Consider the following 20,471-nt stretch of genomic DNA (forward strand, 5'->3'; position numbering starts at 1 on the left):
TTTGAATAATCTCCTCTATTAATCTGTTAGTTTAGTAATCATAGTATATATATTTGACCCACGACTTTATTGATCCATTGCCAAAATGCCACATATGCTTTGCAAAAACCATGCATTTTGTATCAAACCACCATTCGAATTTCGTCCAAAGCCTTGTTCATGTGAAGACAATAAAATTGACGTGATAGGTTAACGTCACTCTAAAATTACTTTCCGATTGAAATAGCACCGTCGCGAGCTTATTTAGCTGTTGATCGTCAGTCAGGCTTAATGGTTGTGGTTTGCGTAGCGTGTTATAGTTGGAAAGTAGTGCAGCGTGAATGTCTATTTTGTTACTGTAATTGGTATATAATTAAAAGAGATTGTGTTGCTTTTCTTATGAACAATAAGTAAGCCTTAGAGAAACGCTTGACCACGATCTCGCCTGCTGGTAAGCGAAGATATGGCTTATGATGGAGCGCGCTTCCCTAGAACCTGTTCACTCTTATCTTGATTATAAGAGATTCGAACTCGCAAATCTTGTTCTTTATCGGAACATTAATTCTATCTAGATAGCATATAATATGTAAGACAAATAATACTGAAGCCGTTGTTTAATCCGTCAAGTACATTAGAAGCCTAATCCGTATCGAATGCTACTCTACCATTTAATGGATTCACGTCGATATATTAGAATGTACCGAATATTAATGCATCAAATTGCAAGCAAATATTATGAATCATAATTTTTTGACAGTTTGTTATCTCGCAAGATAGATTATTATCTGTTTTTACAATCTAACGGCGACATACCTTATGTACAACATTCCCCGAGACTTTCCAATACAACCAAATTTCCACGATATCATATTCCACAAAAGCATAATAAACAGTCTTTAACCAAGAATAAAGTAAAAATTAAAACCGTTTTAAACAGCTTATTTCAAAGTTGATTGTCAGTTATTCCGTGATTGGTTTATAGCGTGACACGGGGTGAAGTTATAAGTGTGTAATTAAGTGGTTTATTTCCTACGGTCGCGAAGAAATCTGTATATTAAATGAGTTTTTCAAATGAGTTAACGAATAATTAGATCAACGTTTGGTGCGGAAATTTGATAATATGAAAGTTTTACCTACTCTACTAAAAGTACCTCAAAATATAAATCTCTTTGTATAAAAAGAACAATATTAATAGACAAGGCAATAATAGGTACAATAATTTATGGTCCAATATTGAATTATTACTATGTTTTTTTTTTAATTTCACCAAAAATATTATAAGATTTTATTTATGTATTTTAAACTATAAATGCACCTCTTGCCCATAAACTAATACTTACACTGTTTTTCCTTGACCACCAGGTTGTCTGGAAGAGATCGCTGTCTTAGCGATAAGACCGCCTGTTGTGCTCAACTGTGTCTATTTATTTTATACATTTACTTTTGTAATTTTTATTTATTGGTGCACAATAAAGTATTTTTGTTTGTTTGTTTGAAAAAAAATATGATTATGTATTTGATATAATATTATATTTTTGGATTACATAATTCCTCTTCATCTGCATAATATTGATGGAAGTCGTCTATGAAATAGTTTTTTGTGAGCATAAATTAATTATTGAGAACTTGAGAAATAAAAGAAATAGTTTAGAATAAAATAAAAAAAGATAAGAGAGTTCCTAAGCTTCTATCATGTGCATAAGCGTTTCTTGGAATAGAGAAAATAAAATATCGAAGAAATTAAAAATTATTCTTTGTTTCCAAGAAAAAGAGTTGTATAAATTACAATAAGAAAAATGATAGATTTCGCTCAATTGAACAAACGGCACGTGCAATAACATTTTTTTAACTGAGATTCTAAGAAGCCAATCGTTTAGTAAATAAGAACGACACTTTATTTGAGAATATATATGATTCACGATAGCAAACACGATTTATTTTTTATCTATAATTGAATCTAGAACAAATTTTAACTAAACGTATTGGTTTTACTGATATATTATTTACCGGAACAACATTTTCAAAACATTCTTGGGGCTAATACTATTATTGAGGCGGTTTTTCATCGTGTATTTTTTTCATCAATAAGTAAAGAAGCTAGAATTTGTATTATTTTTCTATTCAACATAATTTTCGGCGTCTATCAATAACACACAGAAATAAAGAAGCAGGAATTGTTTTATTAAAAGGAAAACATAATAAACAAAATCTACAATAGTATTTGCTGGGAAAATATAAAATCTTTCGTTTGTTTAATTTTTGTGCACAAAGCAAAAGGAATATTTGCTTTCCGACATCCGATAGGCCCTCTAGGAGTTAAAAAAATACTTTTGTTTTCTTGGTAACAGACAAAGTTTCACAAAGATGGGGAAAAATTATTCCCATATGACTAACTTTGCACTTAGATGTGCTCGCCACTGTAAAAATATATTGACCTGTGTAAATACAAATAGTTTGTTTCATGCTTGCTAAAATAACTTTGTTTTAATTACTTTGTTTTGCTATCCAATGTTATAATAGCAGTTTTGAAGAGATATAGACTACTTGCCCGTAATATGATGGTAAACTGATGAGTCAAAATAAGACTCACTAAGAAGCCTATAAGAGTGAGAAGTTTGATTTATTTACGTACGTCGTGGGTACACGTATAATACTCGTATAAATAACCTTGCAAATTTTTAAACTATTGCATAGCTTTTATTTCAGACTTTGAGCGCGGCGACCGAATGTAAAAATTCCGTAACGAAAAAACCTAAAGCGCGTCACACACGGTGAAGATACTATAATATTTTATGTTAAGATTCTTTAATATAAAATATTACAGTATCTTAAGGTATCCGGTATCAGCGTTCTGACCATCATTTTTCTTTTTGTCATTGCGTACTAAGACCCCTGTAGAACCGCCATCCTGTTACAAATGACCCGAAACACTGACACAAAATTTCGGGTCATTTGTAACAGGATCGCGCTTAACCACCCCCACTCTAACCGGCGTGGCACAGCGATGTAATGCGCAATAGCCAATAGCTTTACCGCGGCAGCCCTCGAGTGCCACACGTATTTTTTTTTTTATAAAACTAGCTACTTCGGCATAACATTATGTTGTTCTGTTATGATACCGTTATCACAGGGGTATTAAAAATAGGTGACAAATTCTTAAAATGTTTTTATATATTCGGTAATTTATAGATACCTAAAAAGGTCATAATTTATAAAAATGTCGTACTATTTAATCAATACTGTATATAAATATATTCTACTAGCGGTCCGCCCCGGCTTCGCTCGTGGCACATATTTATGTTTTCTCTACATAAGAACCATCCTCGTACTTCAAGGAATATAATAAAAAAAGAATTATCGAAATCGGTCCACCCGTTCACACGTGATGCCGTGACAACGCGAAACGGGTTTCATTTTTTTTATATACTAGCGGTCCGCCCCGGCTTCGCCCGTGGTACATATTTACGTTTTCTCTACATAAAAACCATCCTCGTACTTCAAGGAATATAATAAAAAAAGAATTATCGAAATCGGTTCAGCCGTTCTCGAGTTGTGCGCTTACCAACACATTTTGCGATTCATTTTTATATATAAGAAGATATATAGATTAGATAGAACATGTTTTGTTTGATAAAATAGAACCTAGCCTCTAGCAAGGACGTATTATTACAGGACGACTTACTTCGAACCGTACCTATGTAGCTACCACAGGCCAACATTAAATGTATAATAAAGTATGGCAAGTTTTCATATTGAGACAACGTTTTCTAAACTTTCCCCACTGAATTTCTAAAAGTTCTCTTTTAAAATAATTCAATGGAAATGCTTTAGGAATTCCACTTGAATAAAGAGAATGTCTGAGTTAGTTGTTGTAAAGACTTTAAAATTGCTCTTAAAATACCTTCAAACAAAATAACAAGCGTTCGTGAAAGGTAAGGGAAAGTTGATTTATCTGTTTGCTATTTTATCATTCTCATAAATTGTTAACGCTTTAATTGGAGGAAGAGATACTTGGAATGACACGCAATTTTTATTCTATTTAGGGCCGATCTTTCAATCCATGGTTAAAACTTATCCGCCCAATACAGTATTACACGATAATATTAAAATGTCACGTAAACTGTCAAATACGGCCAAAGAATACATTTTTGAAATGGTAGTTTAGTACGTTATTCGGCGTATAAGTATTAACCAAGGATTGTAAAATCAGCCCATATTGAGTTTTTATCATAATAATAATATAAGAAACTATGAAAAGAAGCGTGTAGGTATTTATTTGCACTTATACCCTTAGAATTATTCTAAGCTTATACCTTTAACTTTAATGTCTTAATGCCGATTTTTTTAAATTAAATTTATATACTAGGTAGGTAGGTAATAGGTATATTAAAATATTCTAAATCATAAAATAAATTTTCTTTGCTTATGAATTATGATTATATACGATGTAATACAATAACTAATTATTACTATTAAAAATTATTTTACTATTCGAAAGCTTTATCTATACCGAGTAAGACAGGTTTTTTTTATTTTGGATCAACCCAAGTAAAGTCGGGTCAAGCGGCTAGTATCTGTATAAACTTGAGATAACCCAAAAGTGATTTCCACAAAACATCGCACAATTATTATTTTTCGTATACATAATAAAAGTTTTAAAAAGGTCAACGAGTTCCTAAAACTCCGAAGTACTTTGAATATTTTTTTATTCCACTTTCAGCATTAATCCAATAAAAGCTTTTTAAATACTCAACTTGTATGGCACACAATTAAAAAACCTTTTAGCGCATCTGTAGGTATATCTAACTAGCTGTTACACGCGTCTTCGCCTGCATGATGAGAGCGCTGTCTATTGGAATTTATAAAATTACTAGCGGTCCGCCCCGGCTTCGCCCGTGGTACATATGAAAAATAGATGTTGGCCGATTCTCAGACTTACCCGATATGCACAGAAAATTTCATGAGAATCGGTCCACCCGTTTCGGAGGAGTATGCAGACTAACATTGTGACACGAGAATTTTATATATAAGATAAGTTATTCAAATACGAATCATTAGAAAATTTCCTTAAAAGAAGAGGTGTTTTTCTCTTGCTTGATGTCTGTCTTGGTAAAAAGCCTATATAACTCTCTAGTACATGATACAAGATTTAGGGCCGATTTTTCAATGCTCGGATAAAACTTATTCGTCGAATAATGTATAAAAATACCATTTTAAAAACGTATTCTAATTGCCCGTATTTGACAGTTTACGTGACATTTTAATATTATCGTGTAATACTTTATTGGACGGATAAGTTTTATCCGAGCATTGAAAAATCGGCCCTTAATAAAATAAATACAAACGAACACTTTTTCGCATTTGAAAGATTAATAATTATACCTAACTTAAACAACCTAATCCCATTTCTACTTCTAGACATTAATAGACAATCTACCTATATTTACTTTTGATTAACATTTATCACATAAAATATCTCATCCAATCCCAGTGCAACAGTGACTTCTGAAATAATTAAAAGCAACGTACATAAAGTTGAGACATAAAGCAGTCTGCAACATCTCATTACGGAGGTGGCCCACGCTAATAGTCTCTCGAAATTGCGTCTACATTTGAATATACTGGGTACACATATTTCTTTTAATTTGCTATCTTAATATACGTATATATAAATCTCGTGTCACAATGTTTGTCCTCAATGGACTCCTAAACCACTTTACCGATTATAATAAAATTCGCACACCATGTGCAGTTCGATTCAACTTGAGAGATAGGATAGTGTAAACATGTAGGTACCACGGGCAAAGCCGGGGCGGACCGCTCGTGTTTTATATGGGAATATTATGAGTTTAATAAATATAGAAGATTGTTGCCTGTTATTAATTATTATCCATACATTGATACTATTGTCAAGTAGAAAAGGCACCTTGTAGTAAAATTGTGTTAACACAAAATTATTGGTTTGATAATGATGATGATTAAATTGCGAATTATTTTTATGGATGTTTAAACGATTTTTTGAATAGTCGGATACAGGCTGAGTGAGCAGCCTCGCGAAGCAATTTATCGGTCTCCGTGGACCCGTATTTGGAAAAATATCCACAGACGCATTCTCTAAATTGAATATGATTATCGAAACCCTATTTAACATTTTTTCCATAAAAATAACTAAGTGTCCATTTAACTTTTAACTCACCACCCACCCACGTTCAATGCATTCAACTCATAAATTATTAATGAGTCTTTCTTTAAAATGTAATAAAAACTACGAGTGATAAGCAAATAATTCATTTGCGCGAATAGTTGAACAACCCTCGAGTGGAGAGGCGAGGAGTAGAAACAGTTGTATGCAACAACTGTCTTGTGAATGATGCACTCCTAGTACTCATGTAAAGAACCTTTGTTGTCTGTGTGATTTCGCAGTTTTACTATTTAAATTAAAAACAGACTTTCGTTTTCAACGAAAAGTAGTATTATAGTACTTCAAATAATAATGTTCTGTGGTTCAATTTATATTAGAAAACTAGCCCCAACCCACCCGAATTGACTCATCATTAGGTTCGCAAACTAATTTAAAATATTGCGAGTTTTCAATAAGTTTATTGATTACTATTTTATGCTACTACTGTTAAGCTTAGATTTACCTAGATATTGAGAATTTAGACCACATATAAATAATCACTTAGGTATATCAAACGAAACTATTACAAACTCCTACTCAATTGATAGACTTACTACGGTGTACCTGTTACATTTCAGTATTTTCTGACCTTACAAGAATTACATTTAAGTCTTAGTACCGACCCTTCTATATTTAAACATACTCCTCATGTTCTTAAATTATTAACAGATAACAAGATCAAACCGCCCACATTAAAAAACTTAATAGCAAACTGTGTCTTGCCAGCCAATATACACAATACACATACTAAGATACGGTTACAAAGTGTGTTGGCCTTTAAATAATCCTATATGGACTTAAAGTCCGGACGACCGCTACGAGCCAGCGGCTTGTAATAAACGAATATGTTAAATAGAACAAAGCAATCAGAACCGCTTGTCTGTGATCATTTAAACAGATACTATTGAAATTGTACTTGAGCCGAGCCTTTGACGGTTTGAGCGCATGTAATTTGTCCAACAAAAGGTCAATATCGGTTGCTTGTTGATTTAATACGATTGAATGGATGTCACTTAATTAGTAAAGGATTAATTATCGTCTCGCCGACCGGAATTTCGATCTTTGGGGACTTTTATGATTTCACAAACTGACGATTTTACTGTTGGACTCGAACATCTATTTTTTATTGGAATTTTATTAATTAAAATAAAGTTAATACAGCTATTTTATGTCTGAAATCGAGAAAGATAAAACCCGAAACCAATTTGTTTAAAAGCCGTAGCAAGTTTTTGTGATAAAATCATAAATTTTGGTTTAATAATTACTCTATTCAGAATCGTTTCCAATGAAGCAGTAATACATTTTAATCAAACGCGATCAATGGAACTAAGTATTTCACGAATTGATGTTTGTTGAAATAGCTTATACATTCCCCCATCCAATAATCCACGGCCATAATAATACCAAATAATTATTTCATAGCCATAAACTCCACACTCGTATAAACTACGTCAACATTTTACCGACTACGCGTTCATAACGTTTCAATATCAAGTGTTACTGCATTTTTATGTAGTCCATAAAGGGGAGGACATTTCCTTACGAATGGGTTATCTAATAAAACTTATTTCACATGATGCTCATAAATTTCGTTGCGTATATTTGACAAAAATCACGCACCTTTTTGCCGCGAACGCGAGCGGTTTCATGCAAAATATAATATACAGCGCACGCAATCGTTTCCTTCGATTTATTTAAGTTCTTATCTACTAACTGCGAATTCAACTGCTCGGAGGTAACACGCACGTACAGGCCATGTCGATTCGGAACTATCGGACAGAGGAACAATCTGACTGTTATATGTATAGGTAGTTTAAGCAAATAGATATATTAGGTACCGACATGATCTTTCTTATAATAAAATTCATTGATGCTGATACTTATGTAACATTTAAACAATAAAGCACATATTTTATAGAACTATAAAAGAGACAATCTTATGGTTCATAGCACAGCAGTATTTTTACAAAATAACCTTCCCTTACACTGACATCTTTATTATTTCTAGTTCTATAGTAAACTTTCTTGTGAGAAAACAAGGTATTATTATTGCTGATTCAAAAGATGATAATAATAGTAAGAAGTAACTTAGAAAAAAGAATCCTCCAATTAAATCGTGGTATAAACATAATATGTATTTAGTATCCATATCATAATATCGTTTTAAATAATGAATAAATTCTCCTATACCTACATGATTATTCTATATCGTTTTTCAATAATATTATAAATTTAAAGAGCTTGATTTCTCCCAGTACGTTGACAGCCTAAATGTAACAATGGGAAATAACAAAAGAGATACGTGCGAATACGGTTTCCTACGACCTTCGAACTTGGGATTCAATTTATCGCCATGTCATCTCAACTCGCTTTTTGTGAATTATGTTTTATGATCGGTTTCCAATTCGTTTTAATGATCATCTAATTGATGTACGTATAAGAATAACCTTTTTGGTTATATTCTTATACGTACTTCTTTTTGGTTATATTCTTTAAGACATTATGTTACACATAACGTTTGTAAGCATGATAACAGTTAGTACATTCAAATCATTCTATGAGATGTTCTAACACAAGCATTTAAATGCTGTTAAAGGATGTCTCAATGACTGATAAAATTGTAAACATATTTGTTACTGAATAAATATTTTTGATTTATTTTATTTATTTTTTATTCATTTTCAGAGAGTTTTTGTACTATGGGTTGCTACATTTTGTTATCTGATTTTCTAAAGGGATGTTGGTTTATTTTGAAGCTTATTTTTTAATGAATGAGTGATTAATATTATCAGTTATCACTATCAAACTAGAAGAATATTTTCATAGGAATAGCTATAAAAATTAACAAAAAAGTATTAAAAATTCCAGAAAAAAAACACGACACATAAATTCCGTATATTATCTGTAGCATAAATTTCACTGAAATTTCGCGCCAAAACACCGTTTTATTTATATTTTTTAATTACAATTACGTCAGTCAAGGTGACAGGCTGCTATGTGCAGTCGGAGCTTCACACATTGGTTATTTTGCGTAGTCACGAGCTATGGAACCGGGCAATGTGAGATAATATTTTTTTAACCATCATATATTTTGAAATCATTTAGATATTATGCAGTTTTTCACAGATGAACCTGTCTTTCGAATTTAAAATGCATATTTAATAGTTAACATTTAATGAAATAATATAAACACGAACAAAAGTTTATTTAGATGAATTATGAAATAATTCTCTTTGAAAATTGACTACATTTTAATTGAATGATAGTAACATAGAATATTTCATGAGCTATTTAATTGTATGAATGAATATTTATATAAAGAACATTAAAAATAATATTCAATGAATTTTAACCTCTACCCACACAAGCGGTCACTCAAGAACACGCAAAAGATTCTCGAAGAATTTAGCCGAATTCCCATTACCAACATTTTCGATATAAAAACCGTATACGTGTATATCAAAGTACGCCGCTCAAAGGCATTCCCGACAATCTGGGGAGGAATTCCAACTGAGATTTAACAACCCCATAATTTAACGTAACGATGCACTGACATCCTCACCTATATTTTTACTCAACCCTTTATATGAGAATTTATACTAGTGAAACGTAAAGGGCTATTTAGCAGAGAACGCTTGTTCTTAAGGAAGTGTGGACATTGATTGATTTACTGCGTTCAAATCTATACTTAGAATGTATTGTAACAATTGTATCTAGTCCTAAGCTTTTCATCATAATGTGTATGTGAGTCTTGTGTACAACACGCTTTTATATCAACACCGTATCGATTACGAAATCAACACTGTAAAAGTCAATCAATGCGATGAATTATAATGTAGGTACTTTGCTATCTTGAGTACACTCTTGAGTACATTGTATGAAAACTTATTTTCGGAAATGTGTTAATGATAAGTACCAAGTGATTTAGATTCTTGATGACTCTATTCACGGAACAGCCAGTCAGCCTACAGTTTAAATACTGAAATGAAAATATGATAAACGCCAAACATAAAATATAGGTAGGAAAAGTATGAAAACATCGAGGCAACATCATGTTACTTAACGTTATAAATTAAAAGATTTCAATTAATTTACATTCATACATCCTGACGACGTTCGTGTGTATATAAACTGAGTTCCTTAATAAACTTGTTTTTAACATGTTAAAAGACCTTTTTAACCCTAGAAAGATAATCTACGTCCGCGAGACGTATCGCGAAATTAAATTTCGTTCTATTTTTTTTATTATTAATCGCAGCGCGCTAGCTGCGCGAGTCAACTCCGTCGGTGGCCGAAGCTCGCGCTGAGTGGTGGTGGAAACACGGTAAGTACGTTCAGTAAAAAGATATACCTACGCCGTACGTCCGCGAGACGTATAATTATCTTTAATGCAACGTTTGCAAATTATTTGAACTGATTGTTTATTGTTATTTACACTTATTTGTTATTACTTTTAGGTATTAATTAATATTATATTATAATGGCAAACCGAAAGGTGTTGGATAGTTCTCAAAATGAGAACTTTTTAAATCAAAGTGAAGAAGAAACGTCATCAGAATGTGAAAGCGAATGCGAAGATAACCTCTTGGAAGACGATGTGCAGAGTGACACTGAAGACGAATTCGTTGATGAAGCTGTGGATATACCCGACGTCTCTGCTGAAGACTATTCAGACTCTACTGCCAACCAAGTTTGGAGGTGAGGTGTCGACACATTTGACCAAATGTGTTCATCAATGTCATGCTCCAGAAAGTCGAACAGATGGCCAATGGCTGTACTTTATGGCATTTTCAACATAGCCTTTGTAAATTCGTACGTGATATATTGTTCTAATATTCTATCAAAGAATGAAAAGCCTCTAAGCCGTAAGAAAATTTAGTACAGATCTCAGTTTACCTTGGATGGAAAAAAGGTTAGAGATGGCAACTCTGAAAAGGACTGTGCGGCAAAATATAGAGGTTTTGCTGCCTAATGCTATATTGTTCGTACTGTCCATCTAAACTCCGCAGGATGTCGAAATTATCATGCGTGGAGTGCAAAAAACCCGTGTGTGGAGAACATAACAACGTTGTGTGCCATGAGTGTATTTAATAACCGAAAATTTAAATGCTGATTATTGAAATAGGTATTGTATACGTTAATTTAAGTGAAAAAGTACCAAATATGCAAATATACAGACTCAAAGTGATTTTATATGTTCCTATAGAAGATAAGTTAAGTTTTTGTTGATTTGTCAAGAAGTTTACGGTTTTTGTTTGTAATTTGTCAATTAAAATTTATTTTTGATAATTTATCGTTTTATTTTCTTAAATAGAATATAAACATTTACTTAAACCTATAAGGTTTGACAAAAATTCTAAAGCCTTACTAAAAATCTTAATTAACTAACATACGTCTGACAGACGTATGATTATCTTTTACGGTAGGTGCTATATGATTATCTTTCTAGGGTTAAAGCAAGTATGAGTTGATTTTATAAACACAGCGCGTTAGCTTATTTTATAAACTCTTTTATAAGTCGACGCTTGTACTTTCGTTATTTTAAACGTCGCACTTGCTTTATTTATTTTACAAAAGATTATTACCCTGTCAAAGGTTCAAATTAAAAGCATAGCGGCTGAGAATTTAAAAAGCCTCACTAATAACAATTTAAGAATTAGGTTTTTTTAATAAGGTATTATCATTTAATTGGATAAGGTATACGGAATAAAAATTTCACATGTGTATAAAGGTCTAATATTTGGGCATTTTGTAACGCGATATTTATAAATTAATTAAAAAAAAAACAGTTTTAGTGTCCTCCAGCAAGCAACATTCACAATACCACACTACAAGCATATTAAAAACGACTCCAAGAAAACCTGCAATATTACGCGATTTCAACATTAATGTTAAACAATCATGCTCCAGTAATTAAGCAGTTAAATGCATTTGCAATTAACCTATTTCTTAAAGTTTTCGAATTAAAACACTTGGTACAATAGAAGCGCGATACCATAATATAAAAAGCTTGTTAACCCGATGAAAACAAAAGTAACTATCTGAAAAAGAAACACTTGTGTTGAACACTTTGTAAAAATGGATTGTAGCAATCACGCTAATGAAAACAACGGGCCCGTCTAGTAAATATTCATTGTGTGTCTGCGAGCTGTATAGATAGAAACGCAAACAATATCATTTTTTTACTATTCTCTTGGGTTTGCGTTTGCGTTAAAAGTACTATTCGAACTTATTGTTATTTGATTGACCGGATTGTTTAGTTTTTATCGTGGTAACCGATAACCATCACCTTCATTTACCTACACTTTACTCGGGAGGGAATACTTTGGAGTCATGAGGCTTCTTTATACGTATAAATTGTTAATTTTTGCTTCATATTATTGTCTACTTTGTTCTAGCTCTACTTGTAACAATCTGAATTAACTAGCTGCGCTCCGCGGTTTCACCCGCGTGGCTTCGCTCCTGTTCGTCTTAGCGTGATGATAGCCTATAGCCTTTCTCGATGAATGGGCTATCTAACACCGAAAGAATTTTTCAAATCGGACCAGTAGTTCCTGAGATTAGCGCGTTCAAACAAACAAACTTTTCAGCTTTATAATATTAGTATAGATAAATAATAAATATATAATTTACATTTACAAAGAGGAACATCAATAATTCCTCATAGATTATAGTAATTCATCTGTTTACAAGGTTGCTGTTCCGTTTGACCAATCAGACATACAAACACACAAACAAACAACTAGAAGTAGCTAGTTATACCAATTGGCTAACACAGAGTAATGTAAACAGCACTAAGTGCTAGGGAATGTGTACTTTACAGCCGTTTATTTAACAGACGATGATATTATAGGAAAATAGGTATATACATACATGTACTTACTTATTTAAAGAAAGTCGATTTTAATGATTTTTTTTCGTTGGATTCGTGACAACTGGGATTTTCCTAAGCACGGAAAAATGGCAACTGGTGTGGAGCTGGGACGAACAGGTAGTCATATAGTATATTTTATTAACATATTTCATTAAGGGGATTAATATATAAATGTTATTATTAAAGAAATAAAAGATTTAGGTCGCTTTAAATTTATAAAATATATAACATTTTAATGTTCGTGAGGAACGGTGTACTGAAACTGTAATGGACTCAGTGCACGGAATTTTTCTATTATAGAACATGTTATTCTTTAAAAGTATAAAATATGATAAATGATAATATTTTCATTTAAGCATTAATTTTATATTATTTACAATTATAAACGGCTAAACACTAAAACAATAATTAAGATATTATAACGTTATATCGAATCTTACCTATAACAGCTGATGATAGGCTCATAAGAAATATTCCCAATCCATTTCAAAAATTTTTTGAAGAGAAACTTCTTTAGGCACGTCGAGAGTAAAATTTCAAAGTCGCAATACCGTTACGTCATGGATTAAGGCGACGATTTTGGTATCTATGAATCTTGCCAAGAAATTTCAATTTGACACGGTACTCGGCACACACGCTCTTTTTTAGGGTTCCGTAGCCAAAATGGCAAAAACGGAACCCTTATAGTTTCGTCATGTCCGTCTGTCCGTCTGTCCGTCTGTCCGTCTGTCACAGCCGATTTACTCGGAAACTATAAGTACTACAGTGATGAAATTTGATGGGAATATGTGTTGTATGAACCGCTACAAAAATATGACACTAAATAGTAAAAAAAAGAATTGGGGGTGGGGCCCCCCATACATGTAACTGAGGGATGAAATTTTTTTTTTCGATGTACATACCCGTGTGGGGTATCAATGGAAAGGTCTTTTAAAATGATATAAAGTTTTCTAAAAAACATTTTTCTTAAAGTGAACGGTTTTTGAGATATCAGCTCTCAAAGTCGTAAAAAGTATGTCCCCCCCCCTCTATTTTTATAACTACGGGGTATAAAATTCTAAAAAAAATAGAGGTGATGCATGCTAATTAACTCTTTCAACGATTTTTGGTTTGATCAAAGTATCTCTTATAGTTTTTGAGATAGGTTGATTTAACTGTAATTTATTATATTTGCTGCTACGGAACCCTTTGTGCGCGAGCCCGACTCGCACTTGGCCGGTTTTATTATTATAATATAATGAACAATGTTTCTCGAAGAGCAAAATGCTATTTCAAAGGTATAAGACATATTTTAAAAACATCTTATTAATTATACATTTATCTAGTAGAGCAAATATTAAGAACATAATTTAATATAATCCTAAACAAACATAGCATAAAGAGTACTATCGCCAGCTTAGTGATAACACAGTGATAATAAGGGGTTTTTCATTCAATGTCAGTAAGCTATTCTCTTTTAATTATCTCACATGCGAAGGGGTTGTTGTGTCAACACGCTTCGTACGGTTTGTTAATAAAAATATACTATGCAAATAACGTATATACGTTTTATTAGTAAAACACTGTTGTCTGATGAATTGAATTATTAATCGTACTTCTATACATACGTGAAAATAAGTTTTTTGCACTATTCAAAACATCAATATATTATTATGTGTTAACTAAAGAGTTATAAAACAATTAGTGTTCGTACTAATCTTCTTAATATCACAGGATTCTACTACGTATTAACATGTTTTTTGATAAAAGTATTATGATATTAGTCAGCACTGTTAAAAACTACAAATTCAATAAACAAAAGGGGAATACATTACTGTGTAAATTCTTTCATAAATCTGAGCATCATTGCTCACGACGAAAACCAAACATCTATACTACTTAAGAAAAACATGTATTATGTAATAAATACTCATTATATGTCCCAACATACCTGCGATATTGAACATGCCTATAAGCAGTGTCCACAAAGAAAGAACCCTCGTGGGGCTGGGCCGAACGGAGCACTCCATCTTAGCCGAGTTTTAATGTCAACATCAGTTCATGTTACATTTTCACGAACAACGCGCCATAATCTGCAAGAATTAAATTTACAGTTAGCTCTTAATACCCCCGCTTTAAGACTTTAGAAGTTGTTTTTTTTTTAGTTAGCCCTGGCTGTGGCATGAATTGGCTGACTGAATTTACCGTAAAACCTTCTAGAAGAAATTGAATGCAACAAAATACGTATGATGTTTTTCTGTTTTGTGGTATAAATTGTAATTAACACTAGTATGATTGATTAAAAACTTCTTATTTAACTTATATTAACTTGTGATTTTTATTAGTTTTATATCACGTTAAACTTCGAAATATGGAGATAAATAGACGACAAACATATTATTACAAAGCCTTCAATTCAGACTTTTATGCTCGAATAATATCTCTACATCAAATTACTAACAAAATAGCTATAGATGTATCTAATAAATTCAACTTGGCTATTGATCTGTTTGTGAATACGAATAATTATCCAGGCGCTATTCGCAGACGTATAAACAGCTCGGAGCCGAACGTCCTAATTAAAGCTTATTCCATCAGATCTGTTTACATCGAACGATTATTAATCTCCGTACTTAATTTCACAATTTCAGAGCAGCATTTAGCCAAGTTAATAGATAAGCTGGCGAAACGCTATCAATCTTCATATTTCCTCAGGAACAAGTGACGGCGAACATTCGTCCCGCTAAGTGCTGCTAACGATCCGATTTCTCGGTAAATCTACGTAACGAAGTGAACAATAATGTTATTCATTTACAACGCTATGGTGTAGCTTTTAAATTGGATCGCTTGGTATTTTATTCGTGGCAATCGTTAGTTATAATGAGATGAGTTCGATTGATATGTGCTATTTTATTCGTTCACTGATGCCCGTTTGTGTGTGGCTTATACAATTTCTTAAAGAGAGTAGGTACATTTATACGACACAATATGAATTGGTTTATATAATACATCATATATCTCTTAACAAGAATTGTTTTTTTTGTTTATGTATAACGTTTGCCCATATGCATATATTTTTATTATTAATAGTGTCAATGTTGTAAATAATAAGTATTAATATTCTACGATATCAATATAAATATTATTGTATATAATTATTAATATTTTATTCCAATAATTAGAATATACATAGTCCAAATCTATAAATCATTGCGAAGTGTTTTAGACCTTCAATTAATTGTTATTATACTATTTTTTGAAAAAAATCAATAGTGCACAATATCTACCGACTACAACCGTTTACAATAGCTACACTAACACAGCTATTTACAAATAACAAAATTAGACTAATAAATAACTTTTATGTAAACCATTTTCAATTGAGAACACATTTTATACAGCTCGGTTTCTCAGAACATGTTACATGTATGTTAGGGCACTTCATTAAAATTAAACCACTTCTCTGTATCAAAGAGAAAAATCAAAGCATACTTCTGCAACTATAATTAACTTTTTCCAATATTAATTAGCTAAAATACTATATTATAATGTCTTTCGTGGATATAATTTCTATACTTAGGTTCAATAATAACACTGATATATTCGATGTCTAATAGAAACATTTTTAAACCACTTTTAAATATTACTAAATGTGTTATTGAAATAGCAACTAAACATGTAAATAATAAAGCTATTGCATAGCTTCTATCGCGGGCCTTGAGCGCGGAGACCGAATCGAGAAATTCCGTAACGAAAAAACCTCACGCTCCCCACTCCGACGGACACGGAGGTGTGGCTTGAAGGCATGCTATGCAATAAATAGCTTTACCGCGGCAGTCCCCGAGTGCCACACGTCTTTTTTTTATAATAATTCAACAGTAAAATAAATCAGGCTTTAATACTACCTCCGAATATTAAAGCTATAATTTGCCATTTATAGGTAAATAATTATTATTTTAATAATTATTTAGGTGTTCGAGCCTTTAGGCTTGACCCACTGTGAGATAACCCTCTTGAACATCAGCGCCATCTAGTGTATTTAGCCGGAAACCGAGCTGTCATCGAGAGAGGTCGGTATTGGTGGTGGGGAGTCTGCGCCAAGGCAGGGCCAGTCGGCCATCTTGACTTCTGTACGCTTTTGAATCTCAGCGTCGTCGCCAGGATAAAAGGAAGATAATATTCTTTAAAATCGAAGTTAAAATTAATGTAAGTTACACAAATATTGCTAATATTTTTTTTGTTTACATGAGTTTCCTTAGCTGGATAAGGAAATAACTCACGTAAGATACAAACATGTCGCCCCGGCACATGTTTTTCACTCGTAGTCCTTTCCTACGATTCGCTTCTCACGAAGCGTCTGTCGTCTCGCAACGAACGACAAAGTTATCAAAGAACCTAGTTTTTCTAGGTCACCATGGTATAATTTCCATTGTTGGTCGTATCGGCTCATACGCCCGGGTCGCATCAATCGAGACTTCCAAACGCATCGATGAGACGTCTAGTCGAATCGACGTCATCCGTCGGGTCGTATCGAGTGATGCGACTAGGGCGTATCAGCCGATACGTCTGATCGCATCAAACCCTAACTGAGTCGTATCAAACACATTATTTGCTGACCCAAACGTTACAAATACGATGCAAGAAGCAAAAATCAGCTGACGTGACTCTTTGCTTGTATTTTCAGACCATGGCCTCTACAACTATGGGGGAACTCTGTCTCAGGCCTGTCCCAAGAGACGAAGAGGGATTTTTCTCCAGGATCATCGAAACAGTAGACAACCATTATCCGGAAGGTTGGAGGCAATGGGGCGTCCGGGATTTATCATACGCAGACCTGTTTGGGGACAAAATATCGTCGCGCATCGAAGCGAAGTTAAGATTCGCGATACCCACAGCTGAAATGGGTAGAGCGTACTACCCGAACGACCCTTCTCTGTCCGAGAAAAAATACCGCCTCATAAAGAGGAAGCTCTTGGAATGGCCACTGGGGAGGGCGCTTTTATACGCCCCCTTTAACATAATGGAAAGGGTCCACCCAGATTATGAAACCTTTCTTGATACAGTTAAGGCCTTAAAGTCACGCCTGACAGCCAGGGAGGAAGCAGCGTCCTCCAACACCCTTAAAAGATCATCGACGTCACCGAACAGCTCCAACAGCATTAAAACGCCTCGTCGCGAATCTCCTGCCCCAAAGCGATCTGTGGAATCAAATCAAGGCCCGGTGACGCATTCGGTCTTAGAAAAGATGATGGATCTGCTCGCCAAACAAACTCAGGCCATAGAACACGTTGCGTCTCAAGTGTCAAATTTTGCATCCAAAAGCGACTACGGTGCATCAAACCTAGACGAGTCCTTTGAATCCGTACCAGACACTACTACGGATGAAGAGTTTGGAGCACCCTCACTAAACGCTCTACCACAAGAAAACCAACTACCGACAAGTGCTCAACCGATCGTTTCAGCAGAGGAAGCGCTGTTAACATCGCAAATCGCTGAGGCTCAGAGAAAATTGGCCGCTCTCAAGGGATCCCCCGTTGGCCCCGATTGTGACTTTTCTCCCAGCACCACCGAAGCCGAAGCAAAACTGACCAAGGCGGACCCAAACCTGGCCGAACAGGGCCGAAGGTGCCAACGGCTGAATGAGGACGGCTGGAAGAATGTTCGGTATGCCGACGTTCAAAAAATGTTTCACACTACACCAGTCTTCGCGGCCCTAAAAGTCAACAGCCACTTGGCATCAATAACGCCTAATTGGAGCTCGACGTGTCAGTTAGAAAAAGCCGATTTGACCCTGGGCGCCATAACGTATGGGTTATTATTGCAAAGGCAAGCTTTTCAAGACGCCTGCCAGAAAATGGATCCTAAAACCAGGGCAGAAATCCAGGAACATATGCTCAGCTCAGACGGCAACTTCAAAAAGATCTCTGACGGACTGCTGCAGTATACTTGCGGAAGAAGAGCCGAGGTTATTCAAGCGCGACGAGAGACCTATAAACCTACAAATAAAGTGCTTAGCGAGATGCTGCACGACATCCCACCATCGGACACTCACCTCTTCGGTGAGGAAAAATTATCCGAAGTGATTAAAGACCAAGGGGGGGCGTATAAGTTCTTTCCGAAGAAAACCAGCCCAAGCTACAAAACCGGAAGAAAAACTTCAGGCCCTAGAAAGCCAAAGAACCCCAGCAACAAAAGCAGAAAGCAGCCACCACGAAATTTTCGCGACTATCGGTCGAAACAGGACTTCGGCTCGGCGGGTCCCAACAGAAGGGCAGCTCAGGCATCCACAAGGAAACCCTAGTTTAGAGGTATTTCTCGCGGGCCAATTGAGTCTTAAGTCAGATCTGTGGGAATCGTTAGGAGCACCAGACACAATCTTAAGTGTCATAAGTGGTTACCGCATACCGTTCATACAGAGACCACCGCACACAAAATTTTCTTGCATCAATATAAAATTTTACGAACCTAAAATTTCAGATAGCATGTCTACGCAAATCATGAAACTACTAGACGTGGGCGCTATCTCCCTTAACACTTACGACAGTGGCTACCTATCCCCAATTTTCCTCAGGAAAAAGCCTAACGGTTCTCACAGACTGATTTTTAACTTACGACACCTAAACCTTTACGTTCATCCTCCCAAATTTAGACTCATCAGCCTATCAAAAGTTTCCCAACTACTACAACAGGGGGACTACTTAGTAAAAATTGACATCTCAAATGCTTATTACCACATCCCCGTACAGGAATCACACAGGAGATACTTATCTCTCGCCTTTAATGGGAAAATATACAATATGAACTGCTTACCTTTTGGGTTATCTAGCGCTCCTTCAATTTTCAGTAAGGTTACTAACTGGGTAGCGTCACTATTGCGTGATAAAGGGATCAGGGTAATTGTCTACTTGGACGATTTCTTGCTTATGAACCAAAAGGCTGACAGACTAGCCGAACAAGCAATCTGGACCATAGATTTTCTCAAACAGCTGGGATGGCACATTAATACCAATAAGACTGATCCGAAACCAAAGACACGCATAGAATATTTAGGCATTATATGGGACACAAAACTAAACAAGAAAATACTACCTCTATCAAAGATTTCGAACATCACAGACTCGATTCTTAAAATTCTACGCGAAAATAAGTGGTCCTGGATGGGTGCTAAGCAGTTACTTGGAAAATTAAACTTCGCAGCAAATGTAATACCACTAGGTTTACTCCGTTGCAGGTACATCCAGATCGCATCAAAATCACTCCCAAGCACACAAAGATACAAGATGTTACGATTACCAGATCAAGTAAAAGAAGAACTGTGCTGGTGGCTTCACAACCTTCGCGAAACCTCAGATATTCAAATCGCCGCAACGTCAATCTTCATCGCTACCGATGCCTCAGATGTCGGCTGGGGAGCCACAATAAACGACAAGAAACTCTCAGGGTTCTGGACCACCTCAC

At 34.5% G+C, this 20,471-nt stretch overlaps 2 protein-coding genes across 2 annotated transcripts in view; one reads left to right on the plus strand and one right to left on the minus strand.

The window, feature by feature from the left end:
• The window catches only part of LOC149482053 (synaptogenesis protein syg-1-like), a 106,406-nt gene extending 91,299 nt beyond the window's left edge, over positions 1-15,107 (minus strand). Inside the window, exon 1 of the mRNA XM_089703738.1 lies at positions 14,965-15,107. Coding sequence (XP_089559864.1) covers positions 14,965-15,043 — 79 coding nt within the window. The 5' untranslated portion in view covers positions 15,044-15,107. The remainder of the gene's footprint in view (positions 1-14,964) is intronic.
• A 2,144-nt stretch (positions 15,108-17,251) lies between these two features.
• LOC149482055 (uncharacterized) lies at positions 17,252-20,363 on the plus strand. The gene is made up of 2 exons (XM_089704006.1): positions 17,252-19,321; positions 20,245-20,363. Exon 1 carries the CDS (start codon positions 17,701-17,703, stop codon positions 19,312-19,314), a length of 1,614 nt encoding a protein of 537 aa, XP_089560132.1. The 5' UTR covers positions 17,252-17,700; the 3' UTR covers positions 19,315-19,321; positions 20,245-20,363.
• The last annotated feature ends 108 nt before the right edge of the window (positions 20,364-20,471 follow it).

This window comes from Colias philodice, chromosome 15, assembly GCF_061535455.1.
Source record: "Colias philodice isolate Cphi_HAF_F1 chromosome 15, ilColPhil1 Martin Lab GWU primary, whole genome shotgun sequence".
In the NCBI taxonomy this organism is placed as follows: Eukaryota; Metazoa; Arthropoda; class Insecta; order Lepidoptera; family Pieridae; genus Colias; species Colias philodice.

Bases quoted from the DNA above. Each gene is read 5' to 3' on its own strand.
- LOC149482055 (XM_089704006.1), top strand. From the start codon at position 17,701: ATGGCCTCTACAACTATGGGGGAACTCTGTCTCAGGCCTGTCCCAAGA.